Genomic DNA, 26,671 nt, shown 5'->3' on the forward strand with positions numbered 1-26,671 from the left:
GCTATACAAACGTTAAGTGTTTTTCTTGATGGTGGTTGCTATTTATTTTCAGAAGACACTTCTTAGCCTTTGGTTAGCTGGGTTAACCAGGCCTCTCTGGTTTTCTGCAGTAGTCTGGGTGAACTTGATGTTGTTTTTAAATGGAAGGGGGAAAGAGAGACATAAAAATAAGAGCACCCCAAATTAACTCTTAATACACAAATGGTGGCGGAATAATAAATAATTATTATAAATACTTGATCAAATTGAATAAACGGTAACAGAAGTAAACATGAGCAATAGTTGTGGTACAAAGTTAACTGTCTTTCAATAGTAAAAAAAAAAAAGTTAGAAAGGCATCTGTAACAGGAATTGGGCGGAAGGTAAATTGGGAACTGTTGCTAGATATTTGGCTGATTTCCACTTGGCTCTGCTTTTTATTAAAACTCCCAAGGCCTACCACCCAAAATCGATCCACCAAGCCTGATATCTGCTTGTGCCAAATCCACAAACATCTTGCAAATGGACCCGCATTTATACCGGAGTTGTAGAATGGGACTATTGTGTAACTGCTCACCAGGAAACTAGTCTGCTAGCCTGTTTCAGGTACTCATGATTGTAAGAAGGGATCTTGACACAGGGCCTGACTAAAGGAATATTCATTTTTAGGACCAGGAAATAATTGTGGGTTTCTGTGAGACAGAAGGGAGTTAGACATTTGAATTACAGTTTTGGTTCTCAGGATACTGGATTCTCTACCCCATGTGAACTTCTCCACTTGTGTTGAAGTGTACAGTGCCCACAGCCCTTGCTTTTAGCCTATTTTCGTGCAATTTATTGCTTCATTATTTGAGAACTTACATAAATTAGGGAACCAATGGCCAGAACAGCCTTGTGCATACATGTAGCAGAACACACAGCACAAGAGACATACAGTGTATATTGTGCACTACACACAGATAAGGTAATTTTAGACTTCGGATGTAATGGTCTTATGTGGGGGATCCTTTAGATCAGCCTTCCTCAACCTGGGGCGCTCCAGATGTGTTGGACTGCATCTCCCAGAATGCCCCGGCTGGGGCATTCTGGGAGATGCAGTCCAACACATCTGGAGCGCCCCAGGTTGAGGAAGGCTGCTTTAGATGGGTCTGTGAGTTACTTCACTTGTGAAGCACACAGACAACGTTTCTTTTCATCCCAGCCACAATTCCATGCTCTACAACGGCTTTTACATTCCTGATGCATTAGAGCGACAACAGCAAAACTGCCAGCCATTCCTGATTATTATTTAAATCCTCTGAGCATAAGCAGTTTTGCATTTTAAGTACACTTCAATCATGACTCCAGGAACAAAACGAAGTTTGCTCCTGCTGCCCTGCTGCCCTCATCACCTGCTGCTCTCTGGGTGGTCATTTGGGGGGTCCCTGCATTCTGGCCCCTGACGATGCCCCCAAAGCCCCATCCTTACCGCCCCATTGCCTACACATGTCAGTTCAAAAGTAGGCCCCATTGCGTTCAGTGGAGCTTACTCCCAGGTAGGTAGGTATTATTATTATTTATTATTATTTATTTATTTATATAGCACCATCAATGTACATGGTGCTGTACAGATTACACAGTAAATAGCAAGACCCTGCCGCATAGGCTTACAATCTAATATAAGTTGGAGCCTTCAAAAACCAGCCTTCTGAGAACGTTTGCAGTAATCCCTGTTGGGATGCCTTCCTGCACTTAGCTAATATTTTCCAAGCAGGGACAGGGAGTTTGGGCAGCACTGCAGTCGAGCATCTGTACTGCGTTCCCTTGAGGTGTTTCCCAATTCCCAGAGTTGACAAAGCAAGGGGGGATATTTGCAGGCCTGCTCGAAGAACCCAACTTCTCACCTCGCTCGCTCTTTCCTTCTTCCAGTTGTGCTCGCCCAGAGGGTGCAGGTCGCCAATGAGGTCACAGGCTACCTGGGGAAGGCTGTCACTCTGCCATGCACCTTTGCGACGAATTACCCCGAAATCAAGGTCAGCCAGGTCACCTGGGTGAAGGAGACGGGAGGCAGGAAACAGAACGTGGCCGTGTACCACCCGGACCATGGGCCTAGCTATCCGATGGAGAGGGGCAGTACCCGGATCCGCTTCCGCAGTGCGTCCCTGGAGGATGCCACGCTGATCATCAGCCCCCTGCTCATGACGGACGAGGGCACCTACACTTGCGAGTTCGCTACCTACCCTTTGGGCAACGAGGACGGCATCACCAACCTGATAATAGTGGGTAAGAACAAACTATCTCCGTAAGTATGAATGCGCTCATCCCCATGCCGCCCATCTGGAGGATCGCCTCGTCCCATATGTACCTGCCCGGATCCTCAGATCATCCTCAGGGGTCCTCCTCCATGAGCCCCTGCCAACGAAAGAGGGCCTTTTCTGCTGTGGCACCCTGGCTGCGGAATGAGCTCCCTAGAGAGGTTCGCCTAGCACTTACATTGTACTCCTTTCAGTGCCAGGTTAAGACCTTTTCATTTCCCCAGGCGTTTTAGCATCCTAGTCTGAATGTGAAGGTTCTGCTTCTGCTTATCTGGGCTAAAAGCTGCCTACATCTCTGTCCTCCATTATTTTATTTGTACCTTTCTCATCCACCAGTGTGTTCAGGGCATTGAAGATTGGGCCCTCATCAGCTTTTCCTTCCTCCACAACGACCCCGTGAGGTGGGCTAAGCTTCCAGGGCCAAGGTCAGCCAATGAGCTTCATGGCGAAGCCAGGATATAAACCCAGGTCTCGCCCTTTCCAAACCCACCTCTCTTAACACAGCCTGGTGCCTTCTCGATGTTTGACTGCAAATTGTACAAACCCAGCTGGCATAGCTGGGGAGTTGTAATGCAACACATCTGGAGAAACCCATGTTTGGGGAAGCAGCTCTAACCACTACACCGTAGGCCATTCTAGGGGGTGTTGCCTAGGAGGCATAGCCAACGGATATGGCCAGGAGTATTGAGTCACATCCTCACCCTGATCCATCCCGTTGTAGCTCTGAATGAGGAAGTGAGAGTGTGGTTCTGGCTGGCTTTGCCTGTTTATTTTTGGAGATGCAGATTGCCTGCATCTGGCTGTATTCTGATGGGAGGGGATCTGCTCATTTTTAAATTGCTTCCTTGGGGCCATTCTGAACCGAGCCGCTTAAAACGCTTTCCCCGGCTCGTGTCTTCCAGTGCTGCAAGGTAGCGGCGTGTCCTAATTCCTTGAATTAATTATGGGCAATTCGTCGGAAGGTTCGGCAAGCAGAGAGCGTAATAATAGCAGCAATAAAGCTCTTACCTAACAGGCAGTTTTGGAGCAAAAAACGCAAACAAGCCCAAAAGGGCTTTGAGCAACCGGGCCCCAATCGTGCTCCGTGTTCTCTTGCATGGCTCAGCAATAAGGTCGCTGGGCTGTCATTTAGGACTCTCACGTCTATTTTTAATTTGATCGCAGAAGGACCTCTAGGGATGGGGGATTCCCCCACCTACCTTGAAGTCTCATTAGACTGAGTGTTTCTCAGATGACCTTTTTAAGGGCTTGTCCATGGCATATAGCAATGTCCTGCTTTTAAAAGCAAGGGTGATGAGTTTGCTGTGAGTCTGCCGGAGCACAGGATTTCATTTTTGTTTTACGTTTATGACTGCAAAGATCAGTGTGGAAGTGTGGGGGCTACTTCCTGAAATCTCAGAAGCCAGAAGGGTGGCTGAATTCGGTTTTTGGTGGATACGGATGGGGCTTGAGTATCCTGCTTATTGCTTTTCCCTTCCCAATGCCTAGCAAAACCAGGCTAAATTATGCAAATTATTCCCCCCGGATTTTATATATAAAATGCTAGTGCAAAGTCTGTACATAGGGTGACCCTGTGAAAAGGAGGACAGGGCTCCTGTATCTTTAACAGCTGCATAGAAAAGGGAATTTCAGCAGGTGTCATTTGTATATGTGGAGAACCTGGTGAAATTCCCTCTTCATCACAACAGTTAAAGCTGCAGGTGCCCTGCCCTCTTTTAAATCTGGTCACTCTAGTATAGCTCCTGCAGCTTTAACTGTTGTGATGAAGAGGGAATTTCACCAGGTTCCCCATATATACAAATGACACCTGCTGAAATTCCCTTTTCTATGCATCTGTTAAAGACACAGGAGCCCTGTCCTCCTTTTCATAGGGTTACCCAACAGTACAGTTCTGCCAGGGGTACAAGTCCAGAGTTGTGTGTATTCCATCCAGAACTGAATTGCCCATCCTGAATCCATTTTCATTTTGAAGGCAAGTTTCTAGCCCTGATGATTATGGAGGAAACCATGGAAATGTCTCCATAACTCCCCCTGCCTTGCTGGCCTCTTCCTGATTTGGAAAGTCAAATCAATTTAGGGCCCAGAGTGAGAGCAAGTTGGCCATGGTACTACTGCAGTAGTACTCCCCCAAGATGAAGAAGAGCTACTTTGGCCGCCTTCCCTAGCATGGAGTTGACAGTGTTCCTGTGGTCAGCTGGCAAGCATTGAGGAAGTCCCCCATTTAAGGGAATTTTGCAAGAACCTAATGCATCATAGCAGTTTTTTCCTGATGCAGCAAATAAAGTCGAATGTTTATTCTGTGCAACTAATTAAGGGTCACATTTTTGAACTGTGCAAAGGCAGAAGGGCCAGTGGCGGCAGCACCTCCCAGTGACCAGGTTTTGTCCAGACTCTTTTTTTTAACCCCCTTTCACCAGTATGAAGAGCGAAAGAGGCCTTGGCAGAACGGCTGTCTCGTTACGCAGTTCATATCGTTTGAAGTCACAGGCAAAATTGCACTTCACCACGCTGTCACTCACAGTGCAAAGTCACTCCTTTTATGCCCGCCAGTCCTGCTTGCCAGAGGAGGCCAGTTTACACCATCAGCAGAATCAACTAGGAGAGCTGTTCTTGGACTGTGCCACCTTGGGTTCCTGGGGGCAGGGGTGTCTGCTTAAATGCTCCCCAACTGTGAAACTTGTACAAGTATCAGAGAAAGTTTTTTCATGAAGTGCTCATTTTCTGTGTGCAGGGAGTTGAGGTATTTCCCCCTGTCTAGGGGACATATCAGTGTATATCCTCTCTTCCCACCCCCAGCAATTTAAAGTAGCCTAGTCCAACATAGAATCATAGACTAGTAGAGTTGGAAGGGGCCTATAAGGCCATCGAGTCCACCCCTCTGCTCAGTGCAGGAATCCACCTTAAAGCATCCCTGACAGGTGGCTGTCCAGCTGCCACTTGACTGCCTCTAGGGTGGGAGAGCCCACCACCTCCCTAGGACTTTGGTTCCATTGTTGTACTGCTCGAACAGTCAGGAAGTTTTTCCTGATGTCCAGCCTACGTTGTGTTTCACCCCGACTTCTGTCTCTCTTTCCAGCCAAGCCCACAAACACCGCTAAAGCTCTGGAGGTGAAAGCTAGCAAAGTGGAGGTCCCTGTGGCCAACTGCACCTCTGCCAATGGGAAGCCGCCAGCCCGCATCACGTGGCAGTCGGGGCTGAACGGCAACTCCACTGTCTCGCAAGTGCTACATGCGGACGGCACGGTCACGGTCACCAGCTCCTACAACATGGTGCCCAGCAAGGAGGCCAACGGGCAGCGCATCACCTGTGAGATTGCGCAGAAGACTCTCGCACAACCAGAGTCCATCCCAGTTACGCTCTCCATATTGTGTGAGTGATTTGGCCTGGCTTTGGGGACTTTGGGTTCCAGAGGCGGGCGCACGAGGGAGAAAAACACTTCAGGGCTAAGGAGGCTTGCTTTTTCTGTCTCTCCCTCTCATTTATTTAAGAACATCAGAAGTGCCATACTGGATCAGACCAAGGGTCCATCTGGTCCTCCACTCTGTTCACACAGTGGCCAACCAGCCATCAGCCAGGGATGAACAGCACCAGGGATGAACAGCACCATGTACATTGATGGTGCTATATAAATAATAATAATAATAATAATAATAATAATAATAATAATAATAATAATAAGCAGGACATGGTGCAACAGCACCCTCCCACCCATGTTCTCCAGCAACTGGTGCACACAGGCTTACTGTGTGCACCAGACTTAGTCCTACTTAAAGTAGGCCCATTGAAAGTCATGGGACAAGTAGGTTATGACTAACTGAAATCCCATTGATTGCAGTGGGTCTGCTTTAACTATAACTGTGTTCTGGTCCCAGTACTTTTTGTTTTCGTTTATTTATCCAAAATATTTTTATTCCGCTCTTCAGCCAAAAAAGTTCTCAGTCAGTAAAACAAGACAGTCTCTGCCCACAAGCTTACAGTCTAAGGCGACACGACACATAAGGAAAAAGGGATGGGAAGGGAAGAGGAAAAAACTTCAGCCGTCTTTCCACAGGGCTGGTGGAAGGGTCCTGCTTCCCTCTCATCTCCTCCAATACACACATAAGAACATAAGAGGAGACCTGTTGGATCAGACCGAGGGTCCATCTAGTCCAGCACTCTGTTCACACAGTGGCCAATCAGCTGTTGATCAGGGACCCACAAGCAGGACATGGTGCAACAGCACCTTCCCACTCATGTTCCCCAGCAACTGGTGTATATAGGCTTACTCCTCTGATGCTGATATTTCACTTACAGCTGTGAGCTTTGATCCAGGGGTGGGGAGCCTCAGGTCAGGGTGTGTGGATTTCCGGCCCTCGGAGGTTCCGCAGAAGGCCACACCCACTTCCCTTGACACCACACCCCTTTCCCCCATTCATTTGATGGTTCTAGAAAGTTGAAATGCCTCTCCTAAGCTCATGGAAATAAGAGCTTTAAACTACAGTATGCTGATAGTTTTCCCTGCAGATATTTTGAGCTATATCTCCCATCATTCCAAGCCAGCATGGGCAGGAATGATGGGAGTTGTTGTCCCAAACACTTGGAGGGTGCCCGTTTGGGGAAAGCCAGCTTACACTCTTCAGAGAGGAGTGAGTGGCTGAGTGTGGTTCTTTGACTGCTGGCCTTCAGGTGCTGGATAGAAGAAATCTTATAACTCCTGTTTCCCCCTTGTTCCTCACCCTGAGCTGACAGAGTGGGATGGTTAAAAGGAGGCATCAAATTTCAAGAGAATCTGGATTCCTAGTTTTTGGATAGTGGTCTGGTACCTAATGGGTTAGAGCTGAAGCACGGGGAGCAATTCAAAGGCTGTCTCTTTATTCCTGTTCCACGGCACGTTGTGAGGAGCAGGAGGGGGCGGGGGGAACCCAAGGGGAAATGGTGAATTCTATTCCTGACGGTGGGAATGGAAGAATGGAATGTTTGATGTGAGGAAGATCTAGAGCAGCCTTCCTCAACCTGGGGCGCTCCAGATGTGTTGGACTGCATCTCCCAGAATGCCCCAGCCAGCTGGCTGGGGCATTCTGGGAGATGCAGTCCAACACATCTGGAGCGCCCCAGGTTGAGGAAGGCTGCTCTAGAGCCTGGTAGCAGCTGGGGATATTGATGGTAGCAACACATTTTCATGGCGGGTGCAGGCTGTGGGAGAAGGAAGCCGTGTGCTTGGGCCTTCCTAGTCCCTACAACCAAATGAACTTGGAGTATTCCTGCTGTTTTCCCTACAGATCCCCCAGAAGTTACCATAGACGGCTACGATGACAACTGGTATTTGAGCCGCAACGAGGCCAACCTCATCTGCAGCGCTAAAGGGAACCCCATGCCCACTGAGTTCGTCTGGAGCACGTGAGTCCCACGCCCTAGGACCGCTTTCCCCAGCCCGGCGCCCTCCAAATGTGTTGGACAGCAACTCCCATGTCCACTGGGAGCCCTGGGAATTGCAGTCCCACGCATCTGGAGGGCGTCAGGTTGGGGAAGGCTGCTTACCCACACTCTACCATCACATTTGCCTGGACCTGGCCAGTTAGGAATCCAAATTTGGTTTCCACACTGTCACAGGAGCGGTGTTGATATAAGTGAATTACATTTCTAAGCCGCCCCACAACTAAAGTTCCTTTGTGCAATCGTTTCTGGTTTATGAAGAGAGATGATGTTTTCCACCCAGTGGACTTCATAATGTGAAAGTACACCTTTTGGCCTGAATGCCTTTGGGAGATGCTGACTGAGTGGTTTTCAAGCTCTGCTCCTCTGCCTCTTGAGAACTAGAAACTTGCTGCTTTTCTCCTTAAATGTAACCAGGTCCAAGTGCTTAAGCCAGTCGTTCCCAATTTAGCACCTCCCAGCTGTGCTGGACTAAGAACATCAGAAGAGCCCTGCTGGATCAGACCAAGGGTCCATCTAGTCCAGCACTCTGTTCACACAGTGGCCAACCAGCCATCGGCCAGGGACCAACAAGCAGGACATGGTGCAACAGTACCCTCCTAACCATGTTCCCCAGCAACTGGTGCACACAGGCTTACTGCCTCGAATACTGGAGGTAGCACACAACCGCCAGGTCTAGTAGCCATTGATAGCCTTCTCCTCCAGGAATTTCTCCAACCCCCTTTGAAAGCCATCCAAATGGTGGCCATCGCTACAATTCCCGTTGTCAAATACAAGGGAACTCTTAGGCCAAACGTGGCACAGGCCTGCTCCAAGGAACGGTGAGATCAGGTGTTTCAGCTGTGTCGTCTTAAGCAAAGTGTTGCAAAGCCTCTTCCGCCAGCCTGGGGAAGTTTGCTTATCCTTTCACGGTGAATGAGGCCGAACTGGTTCTGCTGGCTCGCCACAGAAAAACATCCTTTCTTCTCCTCTTGACTCTAGCTCAGGGCAAGGGAAGGGCCAGGAGAGAGCAGGGCTCTGGAGTCTGGCGTGCCGTTCTCTAAGGCACCTTGGGACCCGGGGTGAGTGCAGCGAAGCGGCAGGGAGGGGGAGTGACCAGAGGGGTCATGACTGGTAAGTCTGTGGTCTAGCCTTGGCTGTATAGATGGCATGGCCTGTGTGTATCCAGGCCGTGCAGAAAAGAGGCATCCCACTAATATAAACAAACGGTCGGTATTAAATGCCCAAATTAATGAACTCAAATGACACTGGGGAAGTCTTCTTTCATGTGCTACTCCGTGCCTACAGCTTACATGGAGATCCATCTATAAAGCAATGTAACTCTAGGAAAAACACATTCTGCATTTAATTCTCTTTAATAGCTATCGTAATTCTTGTTGAGAGCTTGCGTGAGTGTGCACCCCTCCCCTCTCCTCCTCCCCCCCCCTTTTTTTTTTTTGCTGTTGCCTATGTTAACGTATTCAGGCTGTTCCAGGCAAGTCATGATTGATTTGCACGATACCAAATTCATTGCATTCCTTCCTTTCTTGAAAAATAAAGTAAAACACAAGTTCCTACTTCAAATCAAACAGAGTTTATTTTGTGGTGCTGCAGGCATTACAAAACAGAACACATTAAAAGAACACAGTAAAAAATAATAATACATTAGTCAGTTAAAATAATGAATTAAACCTAACTTATTAAGAATTGGAGGATTGCTCATCTACCCAGTTCCAGGGTAGTTTCTAGTTGTCATGGTTGTGGAGAGAAGCTTGAGCACTCTGTGCTGCACTAACAGACTAATGTTCATGCACAGGAAGCGGAAAAGTCTTTAAATTCCGAACACACTCTGGCTGCGATCAGATGATTAGCAGGGAAACAACGCAGTATGGGACGTTTCCCTTGCTCTCTGCGTGTTCCGGCCACACAACCGCGTTCCCCTAATTACCCGCACTGCTAAGGTGACCATATGAAAAGGAGGGCAGGGCTCCTGTACCTTTAACAGATGCATAGGAAAGGGAATTTCAGCAGGTGTCATTTGTATATAGAGAGAACCTGGTGAAATTCCCTCTTCATCACCACAGTTAAAGCTGCAGGAGCTATACTAGAGTGACCAGATTTAAAAGAGGGCAGGGCACCTGCAGCTTTAACTGTGGTGATGAAGAGGAAATTTCACCAGGTTCTCCGTATATACAAATGACACCTGCTGAAATTCCCTTTTCTAGGCAACTGTTAAAGATACAGGAGCCCTGTCCTCCTTTTCATATGGTCACCCTACCACTGCATTGCAATTTACTGTGTTGTCCAAGTGCAGTGTCGGGACAGTGGCTTCTCACACACCCCACAACCCCTACTGCAAGCCATGGGTCGTAGGGTGAGTAAGAAGCCAGCCCCATTGCACCATGTGCCAGGTTTGAAAAGCTAGGGTGACCATACGGAAAGGAGGACCGGGCTCCTGTATCTTTAACAGTTGTATTGAAAAGGAAATTTCAGCAGGTGTCATTTGTAGGCATGTAGCACTTGGTGGAATTCCTTCTTCATCACCACAGTTAAAGCTGCAAGTGCCCTGCCCTCTTTTAAATCTGGTTACTCTAGTATAGCTCCTGCAGCTTTAACTGTGGTGATGAAGAGGGAATTCCACCAGGTTCCCCATATATACAAATGACACCTGCTGAAATTCCCTTTTCTAGGCAACTGTTAAAGATACAGGAGCCCTGTCCTCCTTTTCATATGGTCACCCTAGGAAAGCACAGCGACCTGCAGTGCAGTGCGCATAATCAGGGAACTGCCGATCAGGCGACTGGCACACACAGGGACAGGGGGGAAACAACCCATGCTGGGTTGTTTCCCCTGCTGATCGTCTGAACCCAGCCATTGCGTTTGATGAATTTTTACAAGGGGAATTCTATTTCTTGGCTAAATTGTGTCTCTTGCTCGCTTACCTCTATCCAGGACCAGCGGGCCCCTGCCCAAGTCTGTAAGTGTTGTGGGAGAGCGACTAATAGTGCGTAATGTGGACGCATCTGTGAACACTACTTTTATCTGCCAGGCCACCAATCGGGTGGGACAGGTCTCGTCGGAACAGATCGTCTTTGTCCGAGGTAAGAATGGTGCGGTTGCACTGGGCTGCAGGTGCAGGTGGCTTTTGGGTGGAGGAACTTCATTCTTGGAGATCGGACTCTGGCAAGCTGATATGTGGACCGTGGAAAGGAAGGGGGGCAAGTGGGGGGTATCCTGGGGTCTTCTCTCTTTTTTTACTGCTTTGGGGATCAGGTGCCTGCAGTTTAAATGTGCTTCCTCTCTGTGGGAGAAGAGTGTGTGTATTCATGTGTGGTGCGTGCGTGCGCACATGCACACACTGAGAGCTGAGACGCATGAGCATAAATCTCCCGTGACGAATCTGTTGCTGGACTGTACCATTTTCAGTTTCCAGGGCGGGACTGAATGTAAGTGCTGCCCACTCCCTCCTCCCACACATGAGAAATACTCCTTTGCGGTGCTAACATACAGTGCTAACATATCAGGGAGACGGGTTTAGGCCTGCCTTTTAACCTATGAAAACCACCCAGAGAGCCTCGGCTATGGGGCAGTATACAAATGTAATAAATAAATAAATAAATAAATAAATAAATAAATTTCCTGGTATTGTAAGTGACTCGATAAAGTGTTCACGCCATGGGCATACGTATTCAGAATGTCCTGAAAGTCAAATGCATTGTGGGGTCAAGAGGGCAAGGAATGTCATGAGGTCTGATCAACCAGATGCATTATGGGTCCATCCTATGCCACCAGCCAGGTGCATTGTGGGTGCGGAGGCGGCATGCGCTGGGCTGCATCGCCTTTGGCCAGTCCTGCATGGAGGTGGTGCTTTCTGGACCCCCTTCCGTCCCAGTTCTCCTTGGACAACGTGGGGACTCATTTGGCCCCCTGCAAAAGGATCCCACCAGGCTGACGATGGGGGGTCCCTGAGACCTCCCCGCCCCCCACGTGCCCTTTCATGGCTCCATCTGCAGCTCTGCCCCTTCCCCTTGCCGGCAATGGCGAACGGTGCGCTACCCTCTGAGTGACTTCCCCATCTTCCTTTCTTTACTCAGACCAGCCGGCGAAGAGGCAGAGCAGCAACGCTGGAGCCTTGGCCGGGTTCATCGTGGGGGGGATCCTGGCCCTGGGTATTCTGGCGGCCATAGTCGGCGTCTTCCTCTTCATCCGCCGACGACGCCACCGGGACGCCAAAGGCTCCTATGACCCCAAGACCCGGGTCTTTGGCAACGGAACGGCTCCGCCTCCCATCCGCGACTTCGCTGAACTCGACCGGCCCCTCAAGGGCGCTCCGGGAAGGGGGCAGGACGAGGACGAGGAGGAGGACGAGGACGAGGAGCGTGAGGGGCGACGCTCTCCTTACAGCTACCCGTCCCGCCGCCTGGCGGATGAGGAGGAGCGATTTGATCAGCTGGGCCCCATGTTGCGGCTGGGCTCGGCCTCCCACGGCTACGAGTTCGACGACATGGAGTCCCAACACGATGGCTCCATCATCTCAAAAACAGCCGTCTATGTGTGAGCCCTGCCTCATCAGCACCTCCAAGGGGGTGGGAAGATGACTCCGGCCCTTGCAAAGACATTTTTAGACTCTCCAGAAGTTTTAATTTTTTCTTTTATAATTTATGGGCCCTGTGTGGCTGAACTCTGTTGGGGAAGCCCTTCCTTCGAAAAGCGAGGCAGCTGCAAGAGACATCGCCAAATCAAGGTGGGAGTGTTGGAAAAAAGGGGGATTTAAGGAAAGAGAGAGAGAATGGGGACATACCTCACCCTGACGACCTCCCACCTTCTTCTGTCGCTGGGAGAACTTTTGTGCTGCTGCTGCCGCTGCCTTAACAGGATTTTTAATTTTCGTTTTCAATAAATGCTAAAATGAGATGTCAAGGCTGGCTGTAAAACTGGGTTTGGGGCAGCTCGGAAAAGGAATTAAACTTCTTCTGGCCCCCGCGGAAGGGCCTTGGGGCATTATCCTGCCCGGAGCGACACCTTAGACTCTGGCGCTTCTAACCTCCCTTTCGAATGACTCCCTCTGGTTCTGGTGCTCTTACCCAGTTCTCTTGGCTGGTGCTGAATCTCCCCAGCCTGGTGCTGGTGGGGAAAGAAACTAGCTCCTGTTAAAATGCTGAGCTCCCTTCTCCACGCACCCTACATCATGCCTGTGTCTGCAGGTAACCAAGGCTGGCCTGCCCTGGCCTTTGTACCATAACTACCTTTCCGCCAGGGAGCAAGGCCCGTGCTGGGGGGGAAAGAGGAAGGGGTCCGTGTCACTCATGCTGTCAGCCCGGGGTCTTTAAAAACAGAAAACATCGACTTTTGTTTTTGAAGAGAATTCTCAATTCGCCCGGGTTTTGTCAGTCTCGTTTTGCCCCTGGTTTGGCTTGCCCCACTTTCTCCCTCTATCTCCTGTGGATCATTCACATCTTTGTGTGTGGGTGGGATTTCGTGGAACTGTTGGGGGGTTGGGAGAGAGACGACCTCTTCCCCTCTCTTCCTCACTCATACCCTAACCCAGCCTTCCTCAACCTGGGGCGCTCCAGATGTGTTGGACTACAACTCCCAGAATGTCCCAGCCAGCTCTGGGGCATTCTGGGAGATGCAGTCCAACACATCTGGAGCGCCCCAGGTTGAGGAAGGCTGCCCTAACCCATGCTGTGCCTTACGGGGACCAGCAGTTTTTTTTTTTCTTCATGCCCCCAGTTGTCTGTAAATACCCCCGGCCTTTTCTTTTTTAAAAAAAGAAAAAAGAAAGATAGGAAAAGAAAGGCACAAGAGTTATTTTCGTACTGGGTTGTTGTTGGGTGTTTGTTTTTTATTTTTGGGTGTTTGGTTTTTTTGTCCCCGGTGGGCTCTGTCTTTGCTTTTGTGTGTGTAATTAAAAGCTGTCTCAAAACCCAACTCCCGTCTGTCTGTCTTGGATTCCCCCCCCCCCCCGGGCGGGAAGAGGTTTGGGGACTGGGGTGATGTGATGAATATTGCTGAAGGAGGAGGGATTCCTGACCATGGTGACACCGAATCTCTCATCTTCTGACAACGTTACTTCTCCGGCTAGGCTGCTGTATGAATATTTAAAACCTGCTTGCTTGGGAAAGAATTAATTGCAAATGAAATGTCCTAGGGGCTCAGGTCGAGAGCGATTGGGTTGTCCATGTGAGCGGGGAGAAGGTTCGGGTTAGGAAAAGGAATACAATCAATCCTGTCCAGGATAGCTGCCTTTGATTTGCAGTCTCGTGATATTGGCTTCCTTCCTCCAATCCTGGAAGGGCACCGAAACTATTGATTTTTATTAATTTTGATTTTTTTTTAAAAAAAACAAGAACATAGTTGCTGCAGGGACAAAATATACTTCCTAATATTTTTCTGCAGGAAAACCAGCGTGGAAGGCACCACTTGAGTGTATGCTAGGCCCTGAGGCAGTCAGGATTTACTCGTAGATCGCTCGGTGATTTGCAGTAGAACAGCAAGGATTTGGGATTCTCAGTTGTTTATAACAGCATCAACAAAATGATTATTCCCACCCAAATTAGACTGCTGAAATGAAGAGAGCTGGGATAACCAGGAGTGGACTTCTGTAGGAAAGGGCTGTGAGCTCAGTTCACTTCTGCTACTACAAAGAAATTCCTGGGCTCAAAATATACTCGGAGGCACTCTCTTCTTTAATTCTAGGTATACAACTTTTGCATCTGGCCGCAGGTGGTAGATATTGAGGTTTTAATTTTTAAAAAAGTAGATCTGATAAGCCTGAAAACTGCCGACTGCTGAACTAGGGAGTTGTATATGCTCCTGTCGCTGATTTTACATTTTGATACATTTTGGGGATGTCTTTGGCAACTGAGAGAGAACTCTTATGCCTTCTAGATAGCATCTGGGGAGCCATTGAGTTGTTCAGCTTCCTGGCTTCTAGGTTAGAGACAGGCTCTGACCTGGGAGCCAGGAAACTGCACTCCCCACCACTCCCTCTGATAGCTTTTATGGAGAGACCCATGCTGGCTGTCTCTCCGCACTCAGAAAACAGAGCATAGATGGGGGTGGGGGTGGAATGGGCATTCGCAGGGGTGGGAAGGAGTCCAGGGTGGCTCTCTTATACCATTTCCTTTGGCTTCCCCAGCTGCCTTCCCTCCCTCTCCATGGTGCTGCTGCTAGATGGGCAAAATTGCCTGTCTAGCAGAAATGCAGGGCGGCTGGACTGCAGAGGCAAAGATTACCTGTCCTCCCACCTTGGCATGGAATACTGAGCAGCCTCCGAGTTTGAAGGCTGCCAACTATCCACATAGGATTGCACCTGACTTTTTAAGAGAGTATATTAGTTTGAAAGTGAGATTCTCCCTGACCCCATCACAAGATTGGCCTCCATATAGGGATGTCCATTGTTGGGAAATCAACCCTTTTTGGGATCACCTGATTTCCATGGCAACCCTGACTTGGCTTGCATTTGCGAGCTGAGCTGCGGCTTTCTTCACATAATCCGGGAACATTTTCAGGGTTTTGTTTTTTTTGCCTAAGAGGTCATTTGTGCAAATTGCAGCTGTAATTTCCACAAATTGCGCAAATTGCAGCCGTAATTTCAGCTGAAATTTGCACAAACTTTTTTTTTTACACAAATAAGCCACCAGAAATCTGCGAAGTGGGTGCGAAACAAGTCAGGCCAGCCTGGGAGAAGGTGAGCCAAAGTTTGGAGAGCTTTACCTCTCCCCCATGGATTCCTCCAACATCCTTACCTCTGTATAGAGCTGGTAGACAGGGCATCTTGAATAAGGTAACCAGATGTAAGCACCTTGTGCCTTTAGGACAAGCACAGAGAACCTTTTTCAGCCCAAGGGGCAAATTCCAGTCTGGGAAAGGGAGGTGCACTCCATTTGTCAGTGGCAGGGCCAACAGGTGGTGATTAAGGATCTTACCCCAATTTGAAGGTAAATAGGGCTGAATTACTCAACAGCACTTCCAAACAGCATCTGAATTCCAAACCTCAGAAGTGAGCAGGGCACACCTGTACAGGTGAAGTGTCAGAAATAAGCAGGATTGAATCACTCAGCAGCTTCCTTAGGCGTGCCCTCTCTCCCCAACAGGAAAAGCTCTTATCTCCAATCTGCAGCTGAGCAGAGATAAGAGCTTTTCCTTTTCGGGAAAGGGGCGGGAGCTGGAGAAGCAATTGGCAGGCCCTATGGGGAATTCCCTTAGAGCATGCTTGGCCCGTCGGTTGGAGGTTCCCCATTCGTGCTTTAGGAGCTATGCTTCGTCGTGGTGGGCTGATTATTTGGCACATCTATCTTGCTGTGGTACAAGTTGCAAGGACCTTTTGTTGTTTTAAGTGTTTGAGCACACTAATCTTGAGCCCGTATCAAGATGGAGCTACGTCAGTCGGTCAGCATGGCAGCGTTATCGGTGGGCTGTCCGGGCTTCTTGCTCACAGGCACTTCCTTGTCTTGCTGTCTTGTTCATCATAATCCTGCTGCCAAGGCCTTCCCTCTGAGGGCAAAGCGGAACTGGATCCATAGCACTGTTAATTCAGCCTCCAAAACACCTCCCATTGCTGTGGAGGGCGTGTAAGTTCCTTGGCAGCAGGTGCCTGAGGTTGAGAGCCAGACTGAGCTATCCGCTTTTGCATGTCTCCATGACCACCTGTCTGCCCCAGGAGGCAGCTTGTATTTCTTGCAAAGGCAACAGCCAAAGCAAGGAACAGCAGGTGTGTCGTAGGTGGAGAACAGTTCATTGTGCCTGCTACTCCATAGATGCCCTGATCTGCAGGTGCAGGCGAGGAAAGCGTGCCTTGAAATGGGCCCTGGTGAGGGTTCTATTCACGCTGAAATGGGACATGCTGAAATTTTGGTTCAGAAGCGTTCTCTGTCACTCTTTCCCCCTAACAAGAAAAACTGTCGACAAATAAGGGCACAATCCTGTGGACTCTGCCCTTTGCTCCTCCGAAGTCCTGAACTCGATGGGCTTCCAAGACTCCTATACAGGAGGAGCAGTGCAGTCTATCTTTGCCATCCTGTCCTCCAATCTCCTTTATTTTTGCCAGATGGGCTTTTTTAGCCCATCTAGCGAAGGCGCTTTGGAGGGGCAGGAAAGGAGGTTGAAGAAGACTCTGGATGAATCGTAACCTGGCCTCTCTGGTCTCTTCCTATTCCCATCCACCAGAACAGTCCCTTCCTCAGTCTCTGAGGTCAATTTTCTGACCTCAGAGAGGGAGCCGGAGTGGAGTGCTTTATCTCTCTACCTTGGAAGGGGTTTTCCAAGCTGTCCTATGGTCACTGGGATCCTCGCCCAGGGACCACAGGATGGCTCTCTAAATGCTTCTGTTAGGTTGCCAATAAAGGAGCAGGGCCCAGTGAAAACACTACTTCTGAGGTAAAGCTTTTCTGTATCTTAGTAGAAAGGGATCTTAAAATGTCCTCATGACTGTCCCTGGTCCTATTTGCCAAGAGAGTTCGATTTGAGAAATATTTAACAGTAGCACTGCCACTGAAAGTTTAGCTGAAGTGAAATTGCTGGGGCGTGGGAGTGGGGGGGAGGAATTCCTCAGGTGAAATATCTGAGCCATTTCAAGGGAAGCCAAAAATGTCGATAAAACCAGCAAAAATTCTCATGAATTTGCTGAATGTGCATTAACTCCTCCACCACTGAGAAAAGAAGTCAAAGTGAGGAAGGACAAGAATATGGATCATTATCTTTTCAAGAACTGCTTATGTTTCCAGAGAAGTGAGCAGAGGAGAATTCTGGGATATTCTCAGATGATCCTCTTTGCAGGGGGAATCCTGTATACCACAGATGGGTTACCCAGTGCCCTGTAGATTTTGGGGGCACAACTCCCGTAATCCCTGACCATTAAGGATGCTGGTTGGGGATGATGGGAGTTATAGTCCAAAAACATCTGGAGGGCACCGGGTTGCCTATCCCTGCTGCAGACTAACAGTGAACGCATTCTCGGAGTGTGGATCTTACACGCCGTCCATGCTCTGGGGGAGGGAGTGGGCAGGTTCAGGGAACCCCCAAGGCTTGCAGAATTTAGGAAGGGGGGGATGCTGAAGAGGGGGGGGGTTGTCCTAAAAACTGCTCAGGGGAGACTGTATATGTTCAGTGGGCACAGAATAACTGACTGGGAGAGAAATGGAAAACCAAAGGGCTGGCTGGTATCCTACACAGTTACACTCCCTACGGGAATATGTTGTTGCAGTTCTCCCTTCTATACTCCTATGTGTAAACCATGAGAGACCGGGAGAGACCGGCCATACTGTCCTCAGTGCTTGACACCGTTGGAGGCTGGTGGTGGGTGCAAAGTTCCCCCAGAGTTATCCAAGGTGCATACCAGATACCAGCTGTTTGACACTCTGCCCCACCAGTGAGTGTATGTGTACAGAATGCTAATGATGCAAATTGGGCTTAAGGGAGCATGGCCTCCTCCGCGCTACCCCGTTAATCCTCTGTCAATGGGGTTTGTGGTTTTTACCCTGAATAGAGGAAACGCACCATAGAACCCACTCGTCTGGTGTCCTCTTCCCAACCAGGGCCCAAAACAGATGCTTCCAAGAAGCCAACAATCCATATATGTAAGTCCCCGAGCATCTGGCTTTAAACATGGGCTGTCTCTAAGTATCATTGGCAATAGATGTTAACAGGCCTACCTTTCCTGAATTTGTTTTAACCCTTTGAAAAATAAAATGGCATCTGAGTTAAGAGGCCGCTACCACACCACCTTTCGGCTGTGAATTCCATAAAATGATATGTTCAGTGATGAAAAACCCACTATGTCTCCCATACATAGTGCAGTGGGCAAGGTTGGATTTTGGCAAGATCAATCCGCGGACCTCTCATCGGTTTTACCGCCCAGATATTTTGCTTCTTGGCATCTTTTCATTTCCCTCAAGCCTCCTGCTTGAGCTTGTAAATGTGATCTCTCTCTCTGGATACCTTGTTCAAAAGCAGCAGGGGCTGCTCACCGCTCTACATTTAAAAAAGAAAAATCAAAGCGCTGTGCTTTAAGATGCATGCATACCAATATATGCAAATCTTATTTTGCATAAATGTTCATGTGACACACTTTAGTCTGAACCAGATATTTGAGGGTTGTTTTGCAGAATGGCAGTGGTTTTGTTCCGTTGGCAGAAAATGGATTTGACTTGAATCTTTTCCCATCTCATGCGCAAAGAGCAGTGCCGTTGTAGGAAGAGAGAGGTGGGTCGAAATTGAGCCCCCTGAGGAAGGTACAAAATGAACTTTCTAAATACTTCCTAAACACAGATTCTTGTGATGCTTCTGAAATGTCTTCAGAGAGACCTAGCATGATGAGGGCTAGAAACATGCTCGTTCGTTGTTCATTTAAATGAAGACTAAACTTCTTGGGAATTAAAAATAATAAAATTCTGTGTCAAATGCCAGAATGCAAGCAAATGGACAATATCCTGCTTTGTAAAACTGGCATCAGGATCCTTCTTGCCTTTAAACATGTCATATCACGTTGCTTTTATATATAAATGCATGTGTGACATGAGACAAGATAATATTACATGTGGCTATAAAAAGCCCTATGAAGAGAGACTGAAACAACTGAGAATGTTTAATAATAATAATAATAATAATAATAATAATAATAATAATAATAATAATTTATTTCTTACCCGCCTCTCCCTCTGGATTGAGGCGGGATACAACACAAATAAAAACACCATAAAATAAATACAACTGATTCAAATATTGAAGAATAGCCTGGAGAAGAGCAAATTGAGGGGAGACATGATAGCACTCTTCAAATACTTAAAAGGTTGTCACACAGAGGAGGGCCAGGATCTCTTCTCGATCCTCCCAGAGTGCAGGACCCGGAATAACAGGCTCAAGTTACAGGAAGCCAGATTCCGGCTGGACATCAGGAAAAACGTCCTGACTGTTAGAGCAGTACGACAATGGAACCAGTAACCTAGGGAGGTGGTGGGCTCTCCCACACTAGAGGTATTCAAGAGGCAGCTGGACAAGCATCTGTTGGGGATGCTTTAGGGTGGATTCCTGCATTGAGCAGGGGGTTGGATTCGATGGCCTTCTAGGCCCCTTCCAACTCTACTATTCTATGATTCTATGCCCACTGGCTGGCTTCCATGTAATATTGGAGCACCAGCTACCAGTAATGTTTGAAGCAGCTGACAATCTCTACCCAGAATGTTTGCAGTCTGGGTCAATGACGGGTGACCTTTCCCAGTGTTGGTGTAAGCTTGCCACTCGGTCAGAGAGGATGTTGCTTTCATGCATGCTATCAATATGTCACCCCTTTCCTGCCTTGGCGTGGTTTTGCAGCATGAGAGAAATAGGCAGAAGGGACGCTTCTGCCCTAGCTGCACCTGTGGGACTTTCAGTTTCTGTACAGGTGAGCAAATAATTCGTTCCTGCCCCTGCCAGCTGTAGCTTCTGGGCCGCAAATTGGCCATCTATGACTGTCACAGACAAGCAAAACCAGAATGTCGAGGGTGCCTGACACTTAGTGAAAGTTGCTTATTTATGAAACTTTCTTCCCGGTCACTTTCTGGAACTCTTGATTCTCCCTGCAGAGAAGTATGCCCATTTACTATTTACCACTGCAGTGAAGTATGCCCATTTACTATTCACCGCTCCAAAATCTGTGTAGATGTGGAGCCGTACATAAATGCTATCAATAAATTCAGCAACTGCCATTGGCCTCATTACATTCATTCCCACATAAAGGGCATTGGTTAATTTCTATTTATTTATTTATTTATTTATTTATTACATTTATATACTGCCTCATAGCCAAAGCTCTCTGGGCCGTTTGCAAAGATTAAAAATGCTGAACATTTAAAAACCAATATACAAAATTTAAAACCATAAAAAGCATAAAAACGGACTGCATACCAAACTATCCAGAGGTCAGCTAAAAAACTCAACATATGCTGAGTTTAGGAAGAAGAGAAAAGACTTGACGTGGCGCCGAAAATATAACAATGTTGGCACCAGGCGAGCCTCGTCGGAGAGATCATTCCATAATTGGGGGGCCACCAGTGAGAAGGCCCTCTCCCTTGTTGCCATCCTCAGAGCTTCCCTCGGAGTAGGCACCCAGAGGAGGACCTTAGATGTTGAGCGTTGTGTATGGGTAGGTTCATGTCGGGAGAGACGTTCCGTCAGGTATTGTGGTCCCAAGCTGTGTAAGGCTTTAACCCTAATTTCTAAGCCTCTTGCACAATGTTTATGGGTATGAACTGTAAGCCCCTGGTTTCAAACATCAAGCTTAACCATACACTCACAGTCTGGCCTTAGGTAAACCAATACTTTCATCTGCAACACTGGCGTAACGATACTGGATTACTCTCATATATAATCTCAGAAAGAGTTGTTGAAATGTTTACTGAGGACAGGGGGCAGGCAGTGGGAGAGTGCTAAATAAGCAGCACTGAAAAGAGGTGTTGGGGTTCAAGTTCAATGGGGAGTTGTGCCCCAATCCCATTAGCCAGTGGTATGGGTATGGCGATGTCATCCACAGTAGTACTAGTTTCCACTGGATGTTCAAAGCACTTCTGGCCCATCTGTTTTAAACAACTAATACCACTAAAATACCCATGAAATATGGTTTGGAATGTTCCCAAACAGAACAGGACCAAGTGTTGGCCACTGCCCTTGGATAGCTGCCCAAAGTGTGGGCGAGACCCTCCCAGATCACATTTTGATCCTTCATCCACCCCTTGTCATAATCCACTGTCAGATCACAATGATGCATGATCCAGTTAAATCCTAGCATGAACATCAAGTTAAGTCCTTCCACGCTGACAGGTTTAGGGTGACATGGAAGGCCATATCTGATTCTCCTCGCCCTTAACCTCCCAGGCTGTGGCCTGGGCAGGAACAGGGACAAACCAGCTGTTTCTACTTAAAAGGCAGTAAGAGTGCTTGAGTGCTCAACTCATGGGAAAAGGTCAAAGCGCGGTCAGCTGGAGACGTTCCTGCTTGCTGGCTGCTTTGGGATGCAGCCCAGCTGAGCACTCCAGTCCCAAAGAGTTTTTAATGAAATAAAATGGTGCGATTCGAGTCTCAGAATCCATTCTCAGTGCCAGGGCAATGCCTAGGAAAGCAAAAAATGGAGTAATGTAGTGGCATAAGGCAGAGACTTTCAAACGTCTTTGTCTGCTGGAGAGCCCCTATGTGTGATGAAGAGGATTCTGGGAATGGTGGAACGTTCTAGACTAGGGACTCGGCTCATGGCCAGCCTCCAAGTCCGCATTAACTGTGAGAAACATCCTAGAAAATAGTCAACGCTTTCCTGCAACTCTGGGTTTTAATGAAGGGTGGACAACTTGTGGGCATACAAGTTGTCCACAACCTATGGAAGTTGTGGGTTCTCCATCTCTGGAGGTTTTTAAGAAGAGGCTGGTTTTCCTGCACATTGCAGAGGGTTGGACTAGATGTTCCTTGTGGTCCTTTCCAACTCAACAATTCTATGATTCTAAGTCCCCCTCAGCCTTTGCCGGCATAGCCAATGGTGAGTGGTGCGGGGGGTTGTATGCCAAAATATGGAGGGCCACAAGGAGCTCATCCCTGCTTTAGAAGAAGATCAGTAAAGGTAAACAAGGTGACTTTCCAGTAAAGACTGTCTACAGTTTGAAAGGCATCATTTGAGGGCTTGTATTTATTCTACAACTCACAATCATATTTATCTCTCTGTGCACGCTTGCCAAATTACATTTCCAGGAGTGTGGATGAGGGGGACGTTGACAACTAAGTAGTATAAAAGTAATACACGTCTGTAGTGTAGATATATCTGAAAAGTATAAGGAGGGAAATCTCCTGTTCAAATATTACCCCAATGACAAACTCATGAGCTGGTCTATATGTCATTCCTTACTACCACAGTGGGAAGTTTGATAACATATAGAGGCAGGGCCTGGTGCCACTTCAACAACAAAAGAAAAGCCATTTTCACTAGGAGAGTGAAAATGGTGAAAGTTCTGAACCCTGGCATATCCAGGTAGGGCAGGAAAAACTACCTGAAACCCTGGAGAGCCGCTGCAATTCAGTGTGAAAGTTCTGGGCTAGATGGACCGATGGTCTGACTCAGTATAAGGAAGCTTCCTGCATTAAAAAAAAAAGAATATTGCATGGGCTCACCCAATAGATGAGCACCAGAGTTGGGTCGTAAATTCTTTCAGCTGTGATTCAGTAGATATAAAAAACAGCCCTCTTACAAGAAATCAGGCAGCTTTCTTCATAGCATGGTGTGCTGTATTAGGGGAGATATTAATAGACAACTCAAGATAGCAGTGTATAATTAGCCTCATGTAGTCACAGCATCTGGCAATTTATCAGGTAATGTAGGAAATCTTCCAAACAGCAACACATGCTTACGTTTAGGGTGCTCGTTCATTCCTGGTCATGGCTGAAAACCTCACAGAGGGGCGACAGGGATCTCTTCTCGATCATCCCAGAGTGCAGGACACGGAATAATGGGCTAAAGTGACAGGAAGCCAGATTCCGGCTGGACGTCAGGAAAAATTTCCTGACTGTTAGAGCAGTACGACAATGGAACCAGTTACCTAGGGAGGTTGTGGGCTCTCCCACACTAGAGGCATTCAAGAGGCAACTGGACAGCCATCTGTCAGGGATGCTTTAGGGTGGATTCCTGCATTGAGCAGGGGTTGGACTCGATGGCCTTCCAACTCTACTATTCTATGATTCTAAGTATCTTTGGCCCTGCTCTTGAATTAGAAACTCCAGAGGTGAAGTTTTTTCCCGGCATGGAGATAAGTGAGAACAAAGTTTCCACCTGCTAAATTTCCAAGACGCAACAAAACTCCTCTCTCATCCTCAAATCTTTCAAGTATTTTAAAGGCCAGCATTGTCAAGATCTTGATTCAAACTCTTGAGTTTGACTTCTGGGAGAAGGCCTCTTACTGACTGCAGGACAGGGAGAAATTCAACAATTGGAAGCCGTCCAAGTTACAGCAAGAAAGAGAGAAAACACTTCACCTGTTGAATTTCTGCCTGTTGTGCAGCTGTTAAAGACACTGACTCAGCCAGAAGAGCAGTAGCCAACTGTATTTACAACTGTCATGCACGTATTTACCGTGTCTTATTTAGGGTGCAATCCTATGCATTTTCGTACAGAAAAAAAAGAACAAGCAAAAGGAAGAAACGTCTCCGGGTGCTGTGGACAGCTTCCCAGCTTAGAATTCATGCTCTGAGCTCCTGTGCTCGGCAGGCTTCCTTCGGCCAACCTGGCGCTGACTCTTGGGAAGTAACATAAACTCATTCCTCTGAGGCCGAAAGTACAGTCTTATTTTCCTTTTTCGTCTAGTTTCATGTAAACACTGGTGAAGAGATTCCCAAGGGAGGGGCTGATACTGAGGGAGTAGCTTCTGTTTAAGGAAATGCAGCTAGAAAGGCCTTTTTTATCTTTTAAAAACAAGCAACTAGTGTTTGCCCGAGACAAAGAACAACCAGGCCGAGCTAGTTGTGTGCTAACTTGGGATCCTTTTCCAAGTTATCCTTGCTTTGTTTTCTCAACCCATTGAACTTATTTGAATTGAATTTAAAAATGTAATGGGGAGGTTAGATAGTAGGGTGACCCCATGAAAAGGAGGACAGGGCTCCTGTATCTTTAACAGTTGTATTGAAAAGGGAATTTCAGCAGGTGTCATTTGTGTATATGGAGAACCTGGTGAAATTTCCTCTTTATCACAACCGTTAAAGCTGCAGGTGCCCTGCCCTCTTTTAAATCTGGTCACTCTAGTATAGCTCCTGCAGCTTTAACGGTTGTGATGAAGAGGGAATTTCACCAGGTTCCCCAAATATACATGAGACACCTGCTGAAATTCCCTTTTCAATACATCTGTTAAAGATACAGGAGCCTTGTCCTCCTTTTCATACGGTCACCCTAGGCGTCACCTCCAGGCCGGAGGGGATTTATTGCGGTCATTCCTGATGCGTTCTTGAGGCTAGGCCCGGGAGCCGTCCGGACTTCTCCATGGTGATGGGGGGGAGTGGAGTTTGCGTGGGGAAAGGTGCAGCAGAGATAAGATAAAAGTTTTGTTCCCAGCACTGTTGAGAGTGAGAATCCGGGAGGGAGGGCAAATGTTCCGCTCGTCTTTTGTGAAGTGTGGGTTGGTGCCGGGGCCCGTCAGCGTGTGGGGAGGGCACGAGCTGTAGCCGGGTAGTACACATGTTGTCGTCATCTGTTTGGAATTTGAACCTCCCGTGGCTCAGATAGGAAAAACACGACTCCAGCTCTTTCCCCCCCTCCGCTTTTCCTTCTCTCGAAATCCGTCTCTTTCCCTGAACAAGAGCGGTTTCGCTCTCAGCCCCTCCCTCTTCCCGCCCCAACTTTCAGTGACCACAGTGCGATTTCAAAAGGCACAGCTCAGCCCTGACTCACCTTTCCTTTGGCTTGCTCATGCACCGCCACCAAGTCCTATGAAAACTCCCTAGCCAGTTCCCTTCTGAATGTACCTCTCGGATATTTGCAGGACTGATAAAGTGGATTACTGTTGCTGATAACGTAGATGACCTTCTCCAGCCCTACCTGTTGGGCTGGTGTACTTAGGCCTTGCTTTCATCCTCATTTGAATCCAAACTAACCCAGGGATCCATCCTGGAAGGAGCTTGTTTTCCCAAAACCTCAGTCTGCACGACAGGAAGCAGTATATAAGGCTCTAGGCATTCACTGCTTCTTCCGATAATGGTTGGGCTACCTCCAGTCATGCTTGGACCCTAAAACGTACACACACACACAAGCTTGAAGGCACGGTTTACTAGAAAAATCTGAAAATGGGACATTAGACTCCTAGTCTCTCAAAATGGGGCACGCTGCATATCCCCCCCCCCCCAATGGTTAAGGCAGGGGTGGGGAACTGATAGCTTTTTAGAGGTAGTTGGACTCCAACTCCTATCATCCACAGCCAGAATAGCCAGTGGGCAGGAGTGACGGAGGTTGGAGTCCAACAAGCTTTGCAGGATCACCCCTAGTAACTTCCGGAAAGCAGAAATTTAACACGTACAGAAGTCAAGTCAAGTCAGAAAATGGGAGGTTTTTGCACCTGCAGCAGCAAATCATGGGTTAATTAAACTCCTGATTACCACGCCGTGCTGTTAATCCTAATCTCACGATTTGCTGTGTGCCACTAATCCTAACCTGCAATTCGTCGTTCGGTTAACTGTGGTTCTTTACGATTAACCCACAGTGTCTGAGTTCGGACGTCACGGAGCAAACTCCCATTGGCCTGATCCAGGGTTGCAGCGGATGGGGACCTTGTTGTGAGCTGTCCTTGTTGTAATGCAAAGTGTTTTGGGGTGGCCTGGTCTTGGATGGCTACATTATGACCTATCGGCTTTACAAAAGGCCTGCTAGCACGAGTTTGTCGATATTGATCAACGCAGCTACCTGCATTTTCGGCTTCTCTTTTGGGGGAGGACTGTCATGATAAGCACTTGCAATGCAAAATTGTTTATCGGTTGCACCATCCCGATGGCGCAGTCATCAAACACCATCCCAGCTGGCTTCTCTGAGTCATACCTGACAGGTGCTTGGCACGATCTGAACGTGCCCAGCGCTCCAGCGTTTCAAATCAGAACACGGAAGGGAACCACCCTGCAGCTCTAGAAAATGGCAGTAAAACGACACACCTTTTTAGTTTTATTTATTTAAAACTAAAGGCGGCACAATCTGGATTCCCATCGGCCTAGGTTGATGGAACAACCATGGGGCTCTCCAGGCGGCACACGACAATAAAACACAGAAAACCGACACAATATTAAGAGCGATAAAAACACAACCGAAACAGCAGCAACAACAAATCTAGGGATGTGCTCCGCTTCTAATCGGACCGGAGAATTAGAAGCGGAGCGGGGTGCTTCACCTCCCCTTAAGGCGGAGGCGAAGAGGATTGGGGGGCCAGCGGAGCATGGCGAAGAGGATCGAGGTGAAGGCGGATCCTTCGCCTCGATCCGGAGCTCTGCTGGAAAGGTAAGTGGGGTTTACCGGGCCCTG

General features: G+C 48.0%; 1 protein-coding gene across 3 annotated transcripts in view; it reads left to right on the plus strand.

The window, feature by feature from the left end:
- The window catches only part of NECTIN2 (nectin cell adhesion molecule 2), a 98,133-nt gene that overhangs the window by 52,012 nt on the left and 19,450 nt on the right, over window positions 1-26,671 (plus strand). For 2 of the 3 annotated variants that reach the window (XM_063140022.1, XM_063140024.1), the window contains exons 2-5: window positions 1,888-2,241; window positions 5,350-5,643; window positions 7,533-7,650; window positions 10,618-10,766. In XM_063140022.1, the coding sequence (XP_062996092.1) occupies window positions 1,888-2,241; window positions 5,350-5,643; window positions 7,533-7,650; window positions 10,618-10,766 (915 nt within the window). Of the gene's footprint in view, window positions 1-1,887; window positions 2,242-5,349; window positions 5,644-7,532; window positions 7,651-10,617; window positions 10,767-11,759; window positions 12,815-26,671 lie in introns of those variants that run through there. The other variant, XM_063140023.1, reaches the window with a different exon arrangement.

Source organism: Elgaria multicarinata, chromosome 13 (genome assembly GCF_023053635.1).
Source record: "Elgaria multicarinata webbii isolate HBS135686 ecotype San Diego chromosome 13, rElgMul1.1.pri, whole genome shotgun sequence".
Lineage (NCBI taxonomy): Eukaryota > Metazoa > Chordata > Lepidosauria > Squamata > Anguidae > Elgaria > Elgaria multicarinata.